This window comes from Planococcus citri, chromosome 4 (assembly GCF_950023065.1).
Source record: "Planococcus citri chromosome 4, ihPlaCitr1.1, whole genome shotgun sequence".
Taxonomy (NCBI): Eukaryota; Metazoa; Arthropoda; class Insecta; order Hemiptera; family Pseudococcidae; genus Planococcus; species Planococcus citri.
In genome coordinates this window covers 18,251,302-18,269,287 of record NC_088680.1, presented here as the reverse complement: position 1 = coordinate 18,269,287, position 17,986 = coordinate 18,251,302, and the positions used below count along the sequence as shown (strand labels likewise).

General features: G+C 33.3%; 2 protein-coding genes across 2 annotated transcripts in view; one reads left to right on the top strand and one right to left on the bottom strand.

Annotated features, from left to right (window-relative positions):
• The window catches only part of LOC135842512 (repulsive guidance molecule A-like), a 214,983-nt gene that overhangs the window by 9,137 nt on the left and 187,860 nt on the right, over positions 1 to 17,986 (top strand). The window lies entirely within an intron of this gene.
• LOC135844532 (sugar transporter SWEET1-like) lies at positions 9,783 to 17,067 on the bottom strand. The gene is made up of 6 exons (XM_065362757.1): positions 16,843 to 17,067; positions 16,668 to 16,745; positions 10,963 to 11,086; positions 10,696 to 10,851; positions 10,407 to 10,526; positions 9,783 to 10,165 (listed from the first exon to the last, which is right to left on the bottom strand). The coding sequence occupies exons 1-6, from the start codon at positions 16,914 to 16,916 to the stop codon at positions 10,013 to 10,015; spliced, it is 705 nt and encodes a 234-aa protein (XP_065218829.1). The 5' UTR covers positions 16,917 to 17,067; the 3' UTR covers positions 9,783 to 10,012.

Genomic DNA, 17,986 nt, shown 5'->3' with positions numbered 1-17,986 from the left:
AAACAAAATTGACAATCTACTCAATTTATCAGTCAACCAAACTCTGACTCATCGGGTTACCCTTTTCAAGGAATTATTCCATATTAAAGGTTACCCTTGCATTGGTCAAGTTCAATGCTCCAAACTTCTTTGTTCGCTGAAAAATACTGAAAAATCGATTTTTCCTTTACTCTTACCACTGCAATCATCTTTTTTGCAATTTTTTTCGAATTTATTTTCTATACTTCTCACCTGACAAAAAATTGAATCGTCTGAGTGAGAAAAAGAAATAATAATGAGTTAACTTTTGAAGTACATATACTTATGTAACGTAGTGAAATCCTCTCGAGTATAGAGGTACAGGTTTTGGAAGATGCTACTTAGACGTCGTAGAGAGATATAAACACAGTACCTCTGCAGCCTACAAACCAGTTGAAGATTTATTCTCAAGTCTGGTTGTCAAACGGTTTGCTAACAAAGCAGCTCTCTTGTTAAGTATTCAGCGTTATTTATCACGTTCTCGGCACACCAAGTTAATTTGATAGAAGATAAAAAAAAAAAAAAACAGAGCGGGTTACCATCTGGTGGACAGCGAATATTGAATATCCGCTGTTTTTTCTACCTTGTTAACATTCTTGTGGAATGGAAAATTGTAAGGAAATAAGTGTCGTTTGTATTTAAATTATTCTCTATGCAGCGAGTCGAGTTGAGTCGAATAGTCTCTTGTTTTTCTGCACGTTTGTTTGCGGTCGCTGAAGTAGCATTGGTCATATATGGAAAGTTGGGTTTGTTTGTCTATGTGTATGTATGTGTGTACTTACTTGTACCTAGGTATATAGTATCGCCTTTAAAGTGTAAGTAGGTATAAGGTATTTCATACACGCTTATAGGAAGAATAAGGATATCTCGAAGTGTTGACGAATTGAAAGATTTGAATAGAATGGCTGAAAGAAAAGAGACCACACGATGATGATGATGCGCGAGGAGGAAATAAAACAATAAAAGACGAAATAATGAAAGAAAACATCACCCTTCTTTATAAAACATTCTGGAAATGACTTCATAACCGCATTAGGGGATAGATTCGAATTACCACGTTATACGAAGTATGTACTTGTTATATAGCCCAGAAGGAGGTCCGCACTAACCTAAACGAGGAAATTATAGAGTGAAACATCTCATATACAATTATACTCCGAATGAAAAGATACCACATTTCTGTCAACCCTTTCGAAATTGAGACATTTCCTTCGTCGTTAATAAAACCGACCATAATTAACGTGCAGCGGTAGATATTTTTTCTTCGCGTGGTGTGTTGTGCGACAAAACTGTACCGCTGTCAATTCACTTTTAAATTTTAATGTAGGGTTAATATGAAACCTTTTTGTATAGGGTAGGTGATTTAAAGTGGAAAAAAATACTATTTAATCTGAAGAAAATAATATTGTAAGAAGTTTGTGAACGAATTTTTCAAGGAGCATTCAGAATTTGTAATTACCGGTCAATTTTTCTAATGAATTTTGTGATCTCATAATTTGATGAAATACGAAGTTAGTCCCTCTGTGACAACTTTTTTCTCAAATGGCACATCCTAAGAGACATTTTGAGCCCAACTTGCTAAAAAAAATTTGACCGCATACCAACGAATTGGCGGCCATTTTGATTTTTGATTGACACGTCACTGTCCATGTCCATGCTTTTCAACATAAGGCTATCGCGGAATCTTTTGAACGAACTGGACAAAGCTATGATCGAAAGAGCGTGCAAATCAAGTGCTTCAGTATTTTATGATTTTTGGTGAAGTTTTAAAAATCAAATTTAGGTCAAAAATGACACAAAAAAAATCAAAATTTTACCAAATTGGCATAGTAAACTTGAATTTGGGGTATATTTAATTTTCGACTTGCTCAATCAATTGGAAACGGTTTCAACGTTTTGAGCAGCTCTGGAGCCTCCAGCAGATTTCTGAAACTTGAAATTTCCACAAAATTTCATCAAATACATACCTATGTAGTCGGAATGTATCTGGAAAGCGAAAATTCATTTTATAAACTAATTAAATTTTAGTACGCGATGAAGTCGATTACAGGTGGATTCCAAGTCGTTTTGGAGCCCCAGCGGCCTTGTTGAAAAAAAATATGGATCGCAGAGTTTTCATTGTGTAGAATTTTTCTATGTACTTGAATAGAAATTTCTCATATTAAATGTAGTTCATCGTCATTTGTTAGGTTTTCGAAGCTATCCCGAGTTCGAATATTCACTCACGTTTTGAATAGGTTCCTTCAATGCATTTCCAGTCATAAATTTTGAAGAAAAATGATCTCAACAAATTCTGAAAATATGGGTTTCGCCCGTTTCGGGTCTCAGCAATTAGTTACCTCAGTAAACATTTTTTTAAATTCGACCTTTACAACGCCTCTCTAGCCCCTCGCTCATTTTCTTCTTTTCTATTCGAATAATCTTGAAAGAAAAAACAAATTAAGGCTCATTTATAATGGTAATTGAAAAACTAGCAAAAGTAATTGAAAAGTTGAAAATTCCAACTTTTCAATGAAAAATCACAGAAATTTCAATTACTGATTAGTGATTACCTATAAATAATGGTTTCTTTGAAAAACGACAGATGAACTTTTCAATTATTTTATTTTATGTTTTTCAATTAATATTACTTACTATTATACGTAAATGAGGCTTTATATAATATGTACATTCTGCTAAGTGATAAATTTATTTTATTTACATGAAAAAAATCGCAAACATGGGCTAAAATAGATATATTTAAAACATTATTTTAAAAAGGAAAAATGTTGACGAGCGAATGAATGAATGAATGAAAATCAAGCCATCAGCTGCAACAGCCATAACAGGGTGGATTTTTTTCTTGTTCAAGTTGCATATAATTCTGTTCGATGCATTGTGGGGTACAGATTTCAGTATCGAAATTATATACAACTATTTCATCAGGATTCGGTCCTGCTGTAACGCATTTTGTACCGCCGGGGCCTGCAGCCATTCTACACATTGCTACAGTGCGTTGAAGCGGTTGAGCAAAACCGTCTTCAGTCAGTTGTATCAGTTGATTGTCAACGCATTGGGCATTTTGCTCTATAGTGGGTTTGTCGAAACTTAGTTGCTTGTATCTCATAGAAGCGTTCAATCGGGTACAAATTCGTGGTAATTGGTCCTTCAACTTTGGATCACTGCATATACGAGAACTAGAATAGTGATAAGATTAAATTAAAGCAGCTAGATTAAATAAATACATGACATGTGGGTATATCAAATGTATGTGCATTGTGCAATGCATGCTGTTCTAGTAACAATAAGTGAATCTTTTGAATGAAATTCTGAAAATAGGTCGCAAAAGTCCCGAAAAAGTTGCGAAAGTCCTCAAAAAAGTCGCGATTTTGACCAAAAATCACCAATAGTCGCTATAAATTGTTCCGACTTTGAATTTTAAAAACTTCTCGTTAGTATTATTCAATGGTCACACTGTATGTTGGTTCGGAGTTCTTTTTGTATTTTTATTTACTTACCTACCAATTTTGTCAATTATGTACTTTCAACTTTCCCATTGAAGTACTTCCTATTAATACCTAATGTTCGTTTCATTGAATTAAAAAATCATTTTTCAATTTTTTTTATACAGAGTGGGTCAAAAGTCAGCATCCCGATTTTCACGTTTTACTTTTTCTTAAAAAAATCAAAAAGTAAGCATCCTAGAAAAAAACTAACGACACATGTCGATTCAAAATTTTATTCTCTATACATCTTTGACTTCATGAAATTTTTTTTGGACGCTTCCTTTCGCCTCCAGTTCGATTTTTGTAACTTGATGATTTTTATGAAAAAATTCTAAAATTTTCGAAAAATTTGCCAAATGAGCTTCGTAAAAATTGATCTGGAGGCGAAAGAAAGCGTCCAAAAAAATTTCCTGAATTCAAAGTTGTAGAGAATTAAATTTTGAATCGACATTCTTGATGTTGTCGTTAGTTTTTTTCTAGGATGCTTAGTTTTTGATTTTTTTAAGAAAAAGTAAAACGTGAAAATCGGGATAATGACTTTTGGCCCACTCTGTGTACATATTTCTTCCGAAAAAAGTGTGAAACTCGGGTTTTTTTCGTTGAAAAAGTCGCGAAAAAAGTTGAAGAAAAGTCGTATTTTCGAATATCAAATTTTGGTAGACACTCTGTGTTACCGAAATTTAAGGTCCTAAGGTACGTATTTTTGAAAATTGAAAAAAATTCAAATGAACTTTCATCAAGGGCAATTTTTAAAAATACTTATTTCCATGAAATTTGAGGTTTTTTTCAGCAAAGTGAACCCGTGTGAATAATTCCTTAATTCAACCGAACTTTCAAATATCAACAATTACGAATAGAATTTTGAGCCATTTCAGAGCCAATTTGCTCCAGTAAATTTCTATTCATTGTGGAAAGGTGAAAAAAAAAACATGAATATTACAGGGTGTCTACCAGGTCGCGAAACTGAAAGTCTCGAAAAATGAAGTTTTCCAAAACACGTCTTTTCAAGAATTCCAGTCAAAACTGCCAAAAAGTCGCAACTTTCTGCCAAAATATATTGTAAATGCCTTATTTTTCGTCGAAAATTCGGAAACAATTTCTAATTTTTTTTGAAGTTGGTTCTTTTTGAAAAAATGAAAATTATGCACCTAATAATTCACGGTGAAAAAATAAGTAGAATTGTGAATTTTCGAGAGCTTTTGTTCTCGCCTTGCTCAACCATTGTTCATAGTTTTTAAAATAGGTATGTATTATTATCTCCTGAGTGTTAAAATTTTAAAATGCCGAAACTACGAAAATCAACTTTTTTGCATAAGTTATTTTACTTTTTAAAATTACCTATCAGTTTGAAATACCAAAAATCACGAAATTTTGGCGTTGAAACTTCTTGCATTGAAAATGATTTTTTTTAGGTACTTTACAAGTATAAATTTTCTAAAGCTTTTGCTAAAAAAATTTCCAAAAATTTTGCGCTCTCGCTTCCCTTGGACAATGAAATTTTCTGCTCTCTTTTTACATTTTAATTGTCAAGAGCGAAAAACTTAAAAAAAAAAATCATGAAAAAAGGTTATTTTTCTTCTGGAAAAAAAATACTGTACCTGCCCCACGCATCAAAATCCTCAGTTGTCACGGTGTCAAGTGGGTAGGTACTACCTATATGTACCATCGAACAAATCACAATAGAAAATATCAAACTGAACGAAGTTTTCATTTTTTTCCCTCAACTCTGAGTTTTATCACAAAATTACGCAATTACTATGAGAGTTTCGTACAGTTATAGGAATCGTGTACTGATTATTGCCGATGCGTATAGAATAATGTCTACGAGAACTTGTAAAGTTTTTATTTTATTTCATTGTAGCATCTAGCATCTACGTTTGGTATTACCCTTAATACATTATACAGATGCGCAGGATACAATATGTAAGTACGTTACGTATAATAATCATAAACTTTATGAGATTTGCAATGGTTTGAGCGCGTTTAAACATTTAGTAAACATTCCGTAAAATTTGAATATCTGTGATTCAGATCGTCAAATTTCAATGTTCGAAGTATAGCGTGCTTCAGTTCAAATATTATTTAACAAGTAGGTAGAGGTACGTGGTATGAGAAAAATAATTTATCAGGTTGTCGATTGTGTTTGAAACCACAAATGAAATCAATAGATACAATGTCGGCGTTCAGTGTGTCGTATATGTCATGTCGCAAATGCGACGCACAAAGCTCATTTTAAAAATATGTGCCTAAATGGTGTACGTATTGGTGTTATGAGTGGTGCATTCCGCTGCTTCAAAAATTTGTCGTCTCTCATCAGTTAACGCCAACCCTTCCTTAGGAGTGATGATAAAAAAAAAATAGCGCACGTTATTTAGCGATATTTAACGTCTGTAACTTGCTTATCACATGTTATCGAAATTCCAGGAATAGGTGCGGGCTGCTGTTTTACAATGTTGCTGGAAAATTTCCTTTTTTTCTCCAAAAATTACCTAAAAGTCTTGTTTTTCTAGTTGAACAAAAAGTTGCGAGAAGCCTCGCTTTTTCGGCAAAAATTGCGAAAAAATAGTGCTTTTTTATCAATAAATACCGAAAAATGCTGCTTTTTGCTAAAATTGTCAACGTTTGGATATAAATTTCACTTTTTTCAAGAATTATCCAAAAGTTTCGTTTTTCAAACCGATTATTCCAGAAAGACCTGATTTTTGCAAAAATGGTCGAAATCTTGCTTTTTCCAGAAATTGTCTGAAATTCTCGCTCTTTCAAAAATTGATGAAAATTTTCGGTTTTTTAGCCGAATGGCTGAAAATTGTCATTTTCTTTGCAAAATATTGCAAAAAGTCTTGCTTTTTTCCAAAAATTGTTGGAAATTCTGCGTTTTACCAAAAATTACCAAAAGAGCCCTTAGTTTTTCTAAAATTGTCAATGTTTCGCTTTTTGTTAACAATCGATTTTTTTGCGTGTAAAAATTTTCGTACGTTGCTGAAAATTGTTTAAAGGTCTTTTTTTCTCTCTTCAAGCTCGTTTTTCATTCATTCATTCATTCATTAGAATTGAAGAACTGGATCATAAAAAAAACACATTTTGAATAAAAATTTTTTACGAACGAATTGATTCACTTTTTACGAAACATTTTTACAGCAACTGATCTGTTTACAATCGAATCGAATCATTTACGAACAATTGGCGATTTAGTAAATAAATTGATTGATTTCTTGGTGAATTATTCGATTGATTTGTAGGTGAATCATTCGCGAACGAGTTAATAAATAGTTATTAAATTATTCGCGAACGAATTGATTCGTATAAGTGACTCGTTTGCGAACGAATCGATTCGTGTAAGTGACTCGTTTGCGAACGAATCGATTCGTATAAGTGACTCGTTCGCGAACGAATCGATTCGTATAAGTGACTCATTCGCAAACGAATTGAACTTTTCATTTAATTATTTTTCGTAAATCATTCGCTAACGACTTGATTCATTTAATTAATTTTTGGTTAATTATTCGCGAATAATTCGAGCAGATAATTATCGAGTCCAAAATTGATCCGCGTACATTCGAAATAAGAAAATCGATAAATTCCAACATTTTCTGTCAAAAATCAACTTGCAAAAATTAAAAATCGTTTGAAATAAGAAAATCGATAAACTTCAACATTTTCTGTCAAAAATCCATTTAATTAATTTTTGGTTAATTATTCGCGAATAATTCGAGTAATTATTGAGTCCAAAATTGACCCGCGTAGTACATTCGAAATAAAAAAATCGATAAATTTCAACATTTTCTGTACCTATTCGCGAATAATTCGAGTAATTGTCGAGTCCAAAATTGATCCGCGTACATTCGAAATAAGAAAATCGATAAATTTTAATATTTTCTATCAAATATCAACTTGCAAAAATTGAAAATCGTTTGAAAAATTTTTTAAGAGTTTTAAACATACAAAAAAACTGTTTACGTTTTTTTTCAACACTGCCTGCACAGTGGATTCCTATTATAAAGTACTAATACGACCCTCAATTTTTGGTGAATCGTCATTCATGAACGAATTGATCAATTCTTCAATTTATGAATCAATTCGTTCGTGAATGATTCGCCAACAATTGAGTAAATGAATCGATTCGTTCGCGAACGAGGTCACTTATTCGAATCAATTTGTTCGCGAACGAGCCACGTATACGAATCAATTCGTTCGCGAACGAGTCACTTATATGAATCGATTCGTTCGCAAATGATTTAGTAACTATTGATCAACTCGTTCGTGAATTATTCATCTACAAATCAATCAATTTGTTCAATCACCAATCGGTTGTGAATGATTCGATTCGATTTGATTCACTTCGCTTGAAAACAGATCAATTCCTATACAATAGTTTCACAAAAACCGAATCAATCGTAAATTCATTGATCCGTTTGCGAGTGATTCGCCAAGAAATCAATCAATTTATTTAATCGCCCATCGTTCGTAAATGAGATTCGATTCTATTGTAAACAGATCAATTGCTGTATATAAATGTTTCAAAAAAAAAGTGAATCAATTCGTTCGTAAAAGATTCTTATTTGAAGAAAAGTCGCTCTTCTCACACTACAAAATGCGTTAGTGTTTTTTTTTCAAATAAATTGAATAATTTACGTTTGAAACACACTAGCGAGTGCTCGATATTAATTTATAATTTTGAGTTTTTCAGTAGGTAACTTTCTTAATTCAGCTTTTTTGGGTCAAATTCGAAGATTTCACTGTGTCGAAATCGTGAAAACGTGATCTTACTATCTTTTGGATTGGGCCATTTCCCTCTGAACAGCTTGGGCAGGGGCTATAGAGCGAAAGAAAAACGATGTTTTTGAAAATCCCTTTCCCCCTCCCCCCCCCCCCCCCCATTTTTTAGAACTCTTCATTTTCGGATCCAAAATTTTTTCTGATTGACTTTCAACTAAAAATGATCGCCTCTAGTGATTTTGATGGAAATCCAGTCTTTTTTTTCCAGATTCACCCTAATACTCAATTATACTCGTGCCTCTTTGTATCGTATTCCTAAAAAGTGAGCAGTACAACCTCCGGTTCTGTTTTCGTAGCGATGATTTCAAGATAAGCAACAGCTATGACACTGTTCACTTTTCCAAACGGAAATAATAAAGATTTTCGATTTAATCGACACATTCAACCGATTGGAATTTCGTTTGCACGATTCATTCTACCAGATCGTTAAGCCAAAAAATTATAATACAAATGGTTTCGGCGTATCTTTTGAAGATCTTTTCTCGTAAATATCTGTCAATATCGATACTGGTAACCCCAGTTTTGTGAATCATTAGTATATAGGGAGAAAAATTCCAATATTTTTTCATACCCTGTACTTGTGCACATAAATATCTTCAAACCTGGGTCAATAAATATACCTACCTATACGTTCACTTATACAACTTTGTACGTAAACGTATAAGAAACGACAACACCCAACATTACCTGACACTTAACGAACTGGAACGAAACAGATTAAATGTGCATGTACACGAATAACTAACTATACTATACATTTTATACAGCTATAAGGTAAGGTATATAGGTATGTCTATGTACTTTGTGTAAACGTATTATAATTTGAACGATCATCGGTCGACCCAGAGCAGGACCAGGCAGGGCAGGCAGGCAGGTACTACATACATATAATGCGGAATAAATAATACGATGTTGTTTTGGCGCGCTTCTCGAGATACGTGTAAAATTTAAATAATTTCATGAAAATCTTGGACTCGAATACACACACCTCGCGCCCGACATCGTGCTCGTTTCCGTTTAACTGGCCGTGGCCGAATGATTCACGATGTTAACGAGATTAAATCGAGTAATAAATTTAAATCAATCTGGCCCGAGTTTCAACTGCGCGTGTAATGTGTATTTACAATGTTTCGGCGAACTAACTCGAAAGTCAGAGATATTCGCGGGCTTCTTGAATGTAATAAATTTCCATAACGATTCTACCAGTAGATCTCATGCTGACGAATACGAGGAAGGTATGTCCTCAGTCCTAGTGTGTGAGATGCTGCAGCTTTATACTAGCTCCATTGCTCATTGATGAGATAAATATTAATGTAATAACCGTTGTAATTGATCGATTATTATATATTTTTTGGTAGCTGTATCCAATGGATGGCGTTGTTTTTATTAATGTTGTAATTTTGTATAATTAAACACAAGGATGACATGGCTCGGTGACTTGGGCCAAATCCTAACCGAATATGTATTCTGACCCCCCCCCCCCTCCCTCTCTAGAGATGCATAGTTAACGTTAAATCAAGTATATTTTTTATTAATGAAGTAAATTTCATCGCTTTTTTAATGGGTATAAAAATGAGCTCGTTGGAGTATTCATCATCGCGAAAAATTTCCATACTCGATGATGTTCATAAAAACGTGTAATACAATTATTAAATATGTATTTTAAGGCGAATCTGGTCGCTGCAGTTGGCCTGATGGGATTCCCTGGTCGCTAAAACGTGCCCAGATCTGCTCTAAGTTGTCTTCTTGCTGCTGCAATCGGCGGAATCGGTGTCAGGATGACTTTGCGTTGGTGGATGAGCACTGACGAATGTCGGATGCGAAGGGTACACGAAAAAGAAGACTATTTGGATTGCTCCCAAAACGAAAGATATTGCTAGTTGCACCTGAAGAAGATGAAAAAGAATAAATGAGTTGATGGATGATTACAACTGTGTGCAATTTGCATACACCACGTACCTATGTATATAGCATTATGGAATAAAAATTACTCGAAGAAGAAGAGCGTAAACGATAAATATTATTTTTAAGTGCTCGTTGGGTTGTTAGTATACTATATGGTAGTCGTGTTACGCGATGTAATTTGTCTTCGTTAAGAAATCGTCGTAGTATATAACTTATACGTACCATTAATAAGTAATTATGAACGCTAATGGCAAACAGAAGCCAAAAAGTACACACTATTTGTCCGGCAAATACTACAGGATAGGGTATTCCAAAAGTGCATTTATTCTTGTAAACGAGTTTCTGTAAGGAATGGAAAGAAGTACAGACAACAATCCAATGCAATACGTCTTCGAGATGAAGATGAAAATTATTGCTACTGCGTTGCAGATGAAGAATTGAGAGAGAGATGTTCTTTACATATAAGTAATTTTAATTCGAAGTGTTTCTGCTACCGCATAGCTCAACTTACCACGCCCTGGAACGGGTATATCATGGAAAGTAAATTATAAACGGCTATAATGTACTCGATATGTACGGATGCCAATTCCTTCGACACCCAGTTGGCATATAACAGTACGAGTACCGTGAAAGATGCCCATTTCGCCATCGATTTGTAGAATTTCATCTGTAAAATGAACAATAACCAAGAATGTACTGTACGGATGGAGAAAATATCTCCTGCGTGATCTTAAAGTTTGAATCATCAAGTACATTTCAGAGGGTATGTCATACTGACCTTATTACTCAAGTAATGAAAATAAACCGATGTATAAATGACGGATAAGACAACCCCGAGTAGATTCGATTGCGTCATATCTTGCCACTCGAGCAATTTGGCGTATTGGTAGAATAGTAAAGATCTGTAATAAATCATTGGATGTGGATGAGAATGTTGGGTGAATCACTATTTTATACGATGAGGATAGTATATACGGGCTAGTTTTATCTGATAATTAGATCATCTCTGGAAAGAACTGTGGCTGGAGGAGGGAGGGAGAAGGTCGAGGATCGTGTACGCACAAGGAAAATGTTTGGAATATTTTCTGGTGAGAGAGTATTGGATTAAATTTATTCGATGTTATTGTATGGGAATTTTTAATAGAAGCCGGCAGCGTTTTGTGCTCGATTTAATCTATACTTCACACCCCTATTTTTTTTCTCTCTGAAAAATATCTAGTGTCGTGGAGTGTTTTTTTTTTGTCGAGCTGAATAATATCAAAATGTTTCCTAATGTTGTTGAATTTTGAGAAATCACTGTATTATGAGGGAGGGTTGCAAAATTTCGTGATTGAATACCTAGAAGATAATATGAAATCAGCATCGTCAACAAAGATGTTAAAGTTTTCAATTTTTTCGCCATTCCATTCTTGTTGTTGTTGTTGTTTTTTTTGAGGAACTGAGCAATTTGAGGGAGACAATAGAGAGTTTTAATCTGAAAAATTCGTAGATTTTCGAACTAAGAAACCTCGAATTATTGAAAATTTTCACGTCACACCGCTTTTTTCATAATTTTTTCGAAAATCGTGCGAAATGGAGAGGAGGAGGAGGGGGGAGAGAAAGAAGAGAGGCGCTGCGGGGTCGTATCCAAAATAGATTCTTTCAAAAACAAATTTCGTTACTAGATAACACGATCAACTTCTGGTGATTTTCAATTATTAGGGAGGGAAGGAGGGTGGGGTTCAATTTGACAAATTTTATGACTTTTTCTGAAGTTTTGACAAATTATCATTCAATTTTGAGAATTTCCTATTAATTTTTGGTATTTTTCAATAATCCAAGCAGTCCGTGCAAAATTTTACCTAAATGAGACATTTTCTAAAATTTCTGTTGCTGTATTCTGATGCCCCATCAATTTTTGGTATATTTTTTGAGTGATTTTCGCAATCAATTTTACAATTTTTATGATACTTTATTTGTGAATATTCATTTCTGGCTCTTTATTAAACATGGAAATCGTTAGGATTTTTAGTTTGGCCTTCGACCATTATTATTTCATATATTATCTGTTGATTGATCAATAATTTTATAACTGACTAATCCATCTTAATTTTTCTTTGTTTCAGGTGAGTACAATATCCTTCCAAAAATGATATACCTACTTAATATTATGAAGTCGCGTATGAGAATAAGTAAGTAATTTTATTTCTAAAATCACGGAATCTGAAAATCAGCTGAAATAATTGTCCGTATAAGGTTTGAATCGAGGTGATCTGATCTTCCGAAAACGAATTTGGAAACAGTAGATTAAATTTTTGAGTTCACAAACGATTTTGATTTTTAACGAATTTTTGAAAAATCAAACTTGGGGGTCATAAATGGAGAAAAATCAAAATTTTACCAAATAGACCAAGAGAGCTGAAATCTGGCGTGTGCCCTGTTTTCGACCCTACAAATCGATTGGAATCGGTTTCGAATCATTTTTAGTGTTAGTTCTGCAGCACCCTAGCAGATTTTTGAAAATTGAAATTTCCACATTATTTTTACCCAATTGAGTTGTTGAAATGAAATTTACTTAGTACCCCATTCTCAATATACTGAGTCGATTGGAGGTGGTTTCAGGCTGTTCTGGAGCCTTAGGGTGTATCTTGGAAATTTCAGATTTTCTAAAAAGTGGTCTAAAAACCCACCAAATTAACTTCAGCGTCGGCTTTTTCAAAATACAGGATATCTAACAGGCAGTGAGAGTAGTTGAACGGTGGTGATTTTAAAAATGGGCAGTGAGAGTAGTGAAAAAGTAGTGAATTTAGTCAACAAGGTAATGAAAAAATCAAAATCTTCAAAATAGGCATTTGAAAAAATTAAGAAAATACATCGTTTACAAATTTTCTTCCAATTTCAATTAAGTATTTTATTAAAGACAGGTAGTGAAAAAGTAGTGATTTTTTTATGAGAACTGGTGACCATTTTTACCCCCTCGCTCTTCTTCTTTCTTCACCACCGTGTTGAGATCACATTGTTAAACATTATCTAATTTTTTAAAGAGAATAAAAAAGGCGTTCAACTTCCCTTTTTTATTTCCAAGTATTTTAAAATGATAAATCTCAACTTTTATACCGGTTATTATGTAAAGTTGAGCTTTGTAATCTTGAAAAATCAGTTTTGGGCTTTTAAAAATTTTGATTACTGACTCCGAATCTTTGATTTTCGTTTTTTTAAATTCTCCTCAACATCTAAATCGGTTAAAATCTTGCGAGAAATTCAAATTATTTGACGAAAATGTTGATTTGTGCTCAAAACTGAATCATGATTTTCGAGATTTTTGAAAAAAATACTATACAACGTATCAAAAGGGTTAAAACTTTGCAAGGAATTAAAATATTTCAATAAAATGTCTTTTTGTGTTTTTGAAGGATTTTGAGCTCAAAACTTTAGTCATGATTTTCGAGATTTTCGAAAAAGTCTCATACGATCTATTATCAAAATGGGTTGTTGAGATTTCACGAGGAATTTAAAATATCTATTTTAACAAAAATGTTATTTTTGCACATTTCTAAAGAAATTTGATCTGAAAACATTTGTGTCATATTTTTCGAAATTTTCGGAAAGATGCCATGTGACCTACTACCAAAATGGGAAAAAATTTCGGGATAATTTCAAATTATTTGGATGAAAATTTTTTTCAATGTTTCTGAAGAATTTTAAGCTTAAAACTGCAAAGACGTAATTTTCGATATTTGTGGAAAAAATGGGTTAAAATTTTGCTCAATTCTCAAATGTTTTTAACTTATTCTATAAGCATTTCTAGAGAATTTTGAGCGCAAAACTTTTTTTGGACTTAGAAAAATAAATTTTGTTTATTCTAATTTTTGGTATCCCTGGATTTTCTCATGTACGAAGTTACTCATTTTGATTTGTTACCTGACTTTATTTTATAACCATTGAACATTTTATTCAATTTTGGGCTTGAAATTTTTCAAAAATCCTGAAAACAGGTCTAAATTAAAATTTTTGATTTTCTTCTGAAATGTTGACCCTTTTTAATTCTCGTAGTTCGTAGATTGAATGATACTTTTTTTAAAATTATCTAAAACCGTGACTCAATTGTGAGCTAGAAATTCTTCAAAAATAGCCAAAAAAATTTAATAATGGAAATTTCTGGGTTCCTGTCGAAATTTCACCCCATTTTAATAAGTTGCACAATATTTTCGAAAATCCAAAAATTCTTTATTCAAATTTTAAGCTTAATTATTCGTCAAAAGCGCTTCAAAAAAAATCAATCGGAATTTCCAATTTTCTCCTGAAATTTCAACCATCTTTGATGAGTCACATGACACTGGTTTCATGATAATCATTTACTTACTCATTTTGGACTGAAAATTCTTCAAAAATGGTCAAACTGGTTCTAGTAAAAATTTCTGATGTTTACCCAAAATTTTAACCCATTTTGATAAGTCTCATGATATTTTTTCAAAAATCCTGAAATTCATAACCTAAGGTTTCGAGCTCAAAATTTTTTAGAACAGCTCACAAAAAGTTTTAATAACAATTTTCTATTTTCTCCAGAAATATTGATCTATTTTGACAGGTTACGTGTCACTTTTTCTGAAATCTCAAAAATCGTGACCTAATTTTGGGCTCAAAATTCTTCAGAAATGTTGAAAAAACATTTTGTCAAAATATTTTAATTTATTGCAAAATTCTAACTTACTCGTATTTTGAATGGTCGCATGAATCTTTTTTCAAAAATCCTTAATCGACTCAATTCCGGGCTGAAAATTCTCCAGAAATGCTCAAAGAACTTTTTCATTGTAAATTTGAATTCTCGTAAAATTTCAACCCATTTCGATTGGTCGCAAGGTCACTTTTAAATATGTAATTCTGCAGCAGTTCATTTTTACTTGAAATATAGGAGAGGATTGCTCCTTTTCTCAATGAATTTTATCAATACTTAGGTGAATTTCCCCAATTTTTCAGCCAGTTCACCTGATTTTTTTTCGGTTTGCGAATACTATTCAATTTTAGAGGTTTTTCAATGATTCAAAATTGAGAAAGTAGGCGCCAATTTTCAGATTTTTTTTGTTAGTCCATGATACTATTTTGTCATCAGGGTGTCTACTGGCAAGGAAAACAAGGAAAACAAGGAAATAGCAGGGATTTCACTCGAGGTAGCAAGGAAGCAGGAAAATAGCAGGGATTTTGACAATTTCTGTGTAATAGCAAGGAATTTTGAAAAAAGTTCCTCTTGAATTTTCAATTTCATAATGAATTTTTTATTTTTTTTCTTGTAATTTTTCTCATTAAAAATGGTTGATTTCTACTTTTTGAATCATAAATTTTCGAAAGCTTTCGCCCTCGTTTTGCTCAGGCAGAATTGTTTTATTTTTCCTAAATTGTTTTGTGTGACAAATAGTCTTTAATTAAGCCATGTCAAAAGCGAAAAGTGAAAATTGAAAAAAACCATTCAAATAATGGTTTTATATTTCTTGAATTATTATCAATTTTCAAAATTGTTTGCCCTCACTTCGCTGTACGCAAAATTGTATTATGCAGCTCAAAATAGCGAAGAAAGGTGGGAAATTTCTTTCAAAAACATCAAAAAGCATGAAATTTGAGCATTGAAGCTTCTTCTTAACAGATTTTACTGCTAAATGGGGCAATTTGCCCAGGGCCGGCGTTTTCCAGAGGGCCCGCATTTTTTGAGAAAGCTTAATAAGTTGGCAATTGGCGATTTCAAATGTTCAATGATGAACTGATAACTCTTAAATCTGTAAATTGAGTCTAAAATCGTTAAAAACTACTATTTTTCAAACGTAATTCCCCAAAAAAATTTTCGCCCTCGCTCCGCTCGGGCAATATTTTCAGCTTCGCTTCATGTTTTTAAACTTCGAAACACTCATCATTTTATACAGAATATAAAAACATTTTTAAACCTGCTGCATTAGTGGGGGGGCGGGATTCAAAATGTTTCACGGGGCCCTCAATATTTTTGCCCAGGCCCTCGCTGGCTCTTTACGGCCCTGGGTATCAGAGAGACACATTTCGCTCTACCGTTTATTGGACGCCAAAAACGTCAATAAATTGCCTACAAAACAAGTACCTGTACACAAGGGGGGGGGGGGGTTGTCTTTTTAAACTCAAATCTGAAGCAAGGAAAATGGCAAGGAAAAACAAGGAAATGGCAAGGATTTTGATTTTTCAAATCCAGTAGACACCCTGGTCATGAGATCCCAAGAATCTCATTTTGACATTTTGCTGTCAATTTTTCGATACTTTGAGCGTTTAAATGTTAATTTTTGTTTTGGTGTTTGATACTTGGCTATTAATAAATAAAATGGCTGAGTCGAAAAATGACAATATTGATGCTAAATTAACGTCCGAATTGGTCACAAAAAAGAATTTAACTTGAGGAAAATGAGAATTAATATTTTTCGTGTCATGGTCTCAGTTTTAAAACTGACTACCAAATTTTAAAAGGTGGGTACAATTTTCAACCACTAGTACCTTACTAATCCATCAATGAATACGATAGGTTCAAAAAAATCAGCGAATCCCCATTTGATAATGGTCCAACAAGCCATTCTAAAAAAATAAACAACACATTTTGAAATAAGCTCACCTGTTCACGATACGAATATCATATATCTGTAGTCATTGTTTTTTGAAAATGGGTACTTACAAAGGGCACAAGAAAAACGGAATCATCGATACGGAGCCCCAATAGGCAAAGGTCCCCGCATATTCTTCCAGCATCTTGCTACAATTGCTTTATGCTTCTTATATCCTCGTTTTTCCCTTCAAATTACTGTCAAACCCATAATATTCATATTACGTAAAAGAAAATCTTCACTTTACTTATAAATGTCTTATTTACTGTAAAAAAATTTCACGAATGGAGGTGACAAAACGTTTCAACTTTTTTTTTTTTTGTAGTTCGCACGCGATATCTAATCTTGAAAAGCTCGGTAGTGAAATATGTATACAATTGGTTTCAAGGTTTTCGATATGCATACGTATTACGTACAAGTAGGTAGGTTGATTTTTCATGTGTCTGACTGCGAAGTGTGTAGTATACTGTGTATAGCGAAACCGAAACAAAAAAAAATCATCGATAAAATCGAAATTTTATGCGAAGGAAGTGATAACGCGGTTGTTGTCCGCGCGATTTAAAAAAAAAAGTTGCATTCGTGTATGTGTAGACATCAGAATGTATTTGTATAATGATTTTTTTTATTAGGTATTATTTAAGGTATAGGTAGGTAGGTTGGTAACTCGAATTAAATCGGAAGATATTCGCGTAGAGAATACTAATTGCCGTGTACGGATGCCGATTAATGATGTGTTTTGTTGCGCGACGAATAAAATGAATATCGAATGCGACGAAGGCGATTAAATTTCGTTTTTTGATGATTGGAAAGATAAGATGGTGGAGAAGACTGTGAAGTGTGTGTGTTGGAGAAAAAGGATACTGTGTGGAATGGAAATTCCGAATGAATTTTTTTTCAATCTGTATATAAATAGGAGACGGTTCAGACGTTTTTAAAGAGGTATCGAAGATGATCAAATATTCATCGGTTTTTTTTTATGGTTAAATAATAATCACCGAGTCGTAAAATATTTAACGTGGTCGGAAGCTGAATTTTTAGGTAAATTTTTTGTCGTAAAAATCAATACCCTATTGTGATACGATCGGCGTGTGAGGTTCAAGTTGTCAGTTGTAGGATGATGGGAGCCAAGAGTGCAGATTTGAAGTACTTTGAAGGTTGAGGTGCCGGATTTTTCGCGGATGTTGGTCTCGTATTTAGTGATTTTGAGCCGGAGTG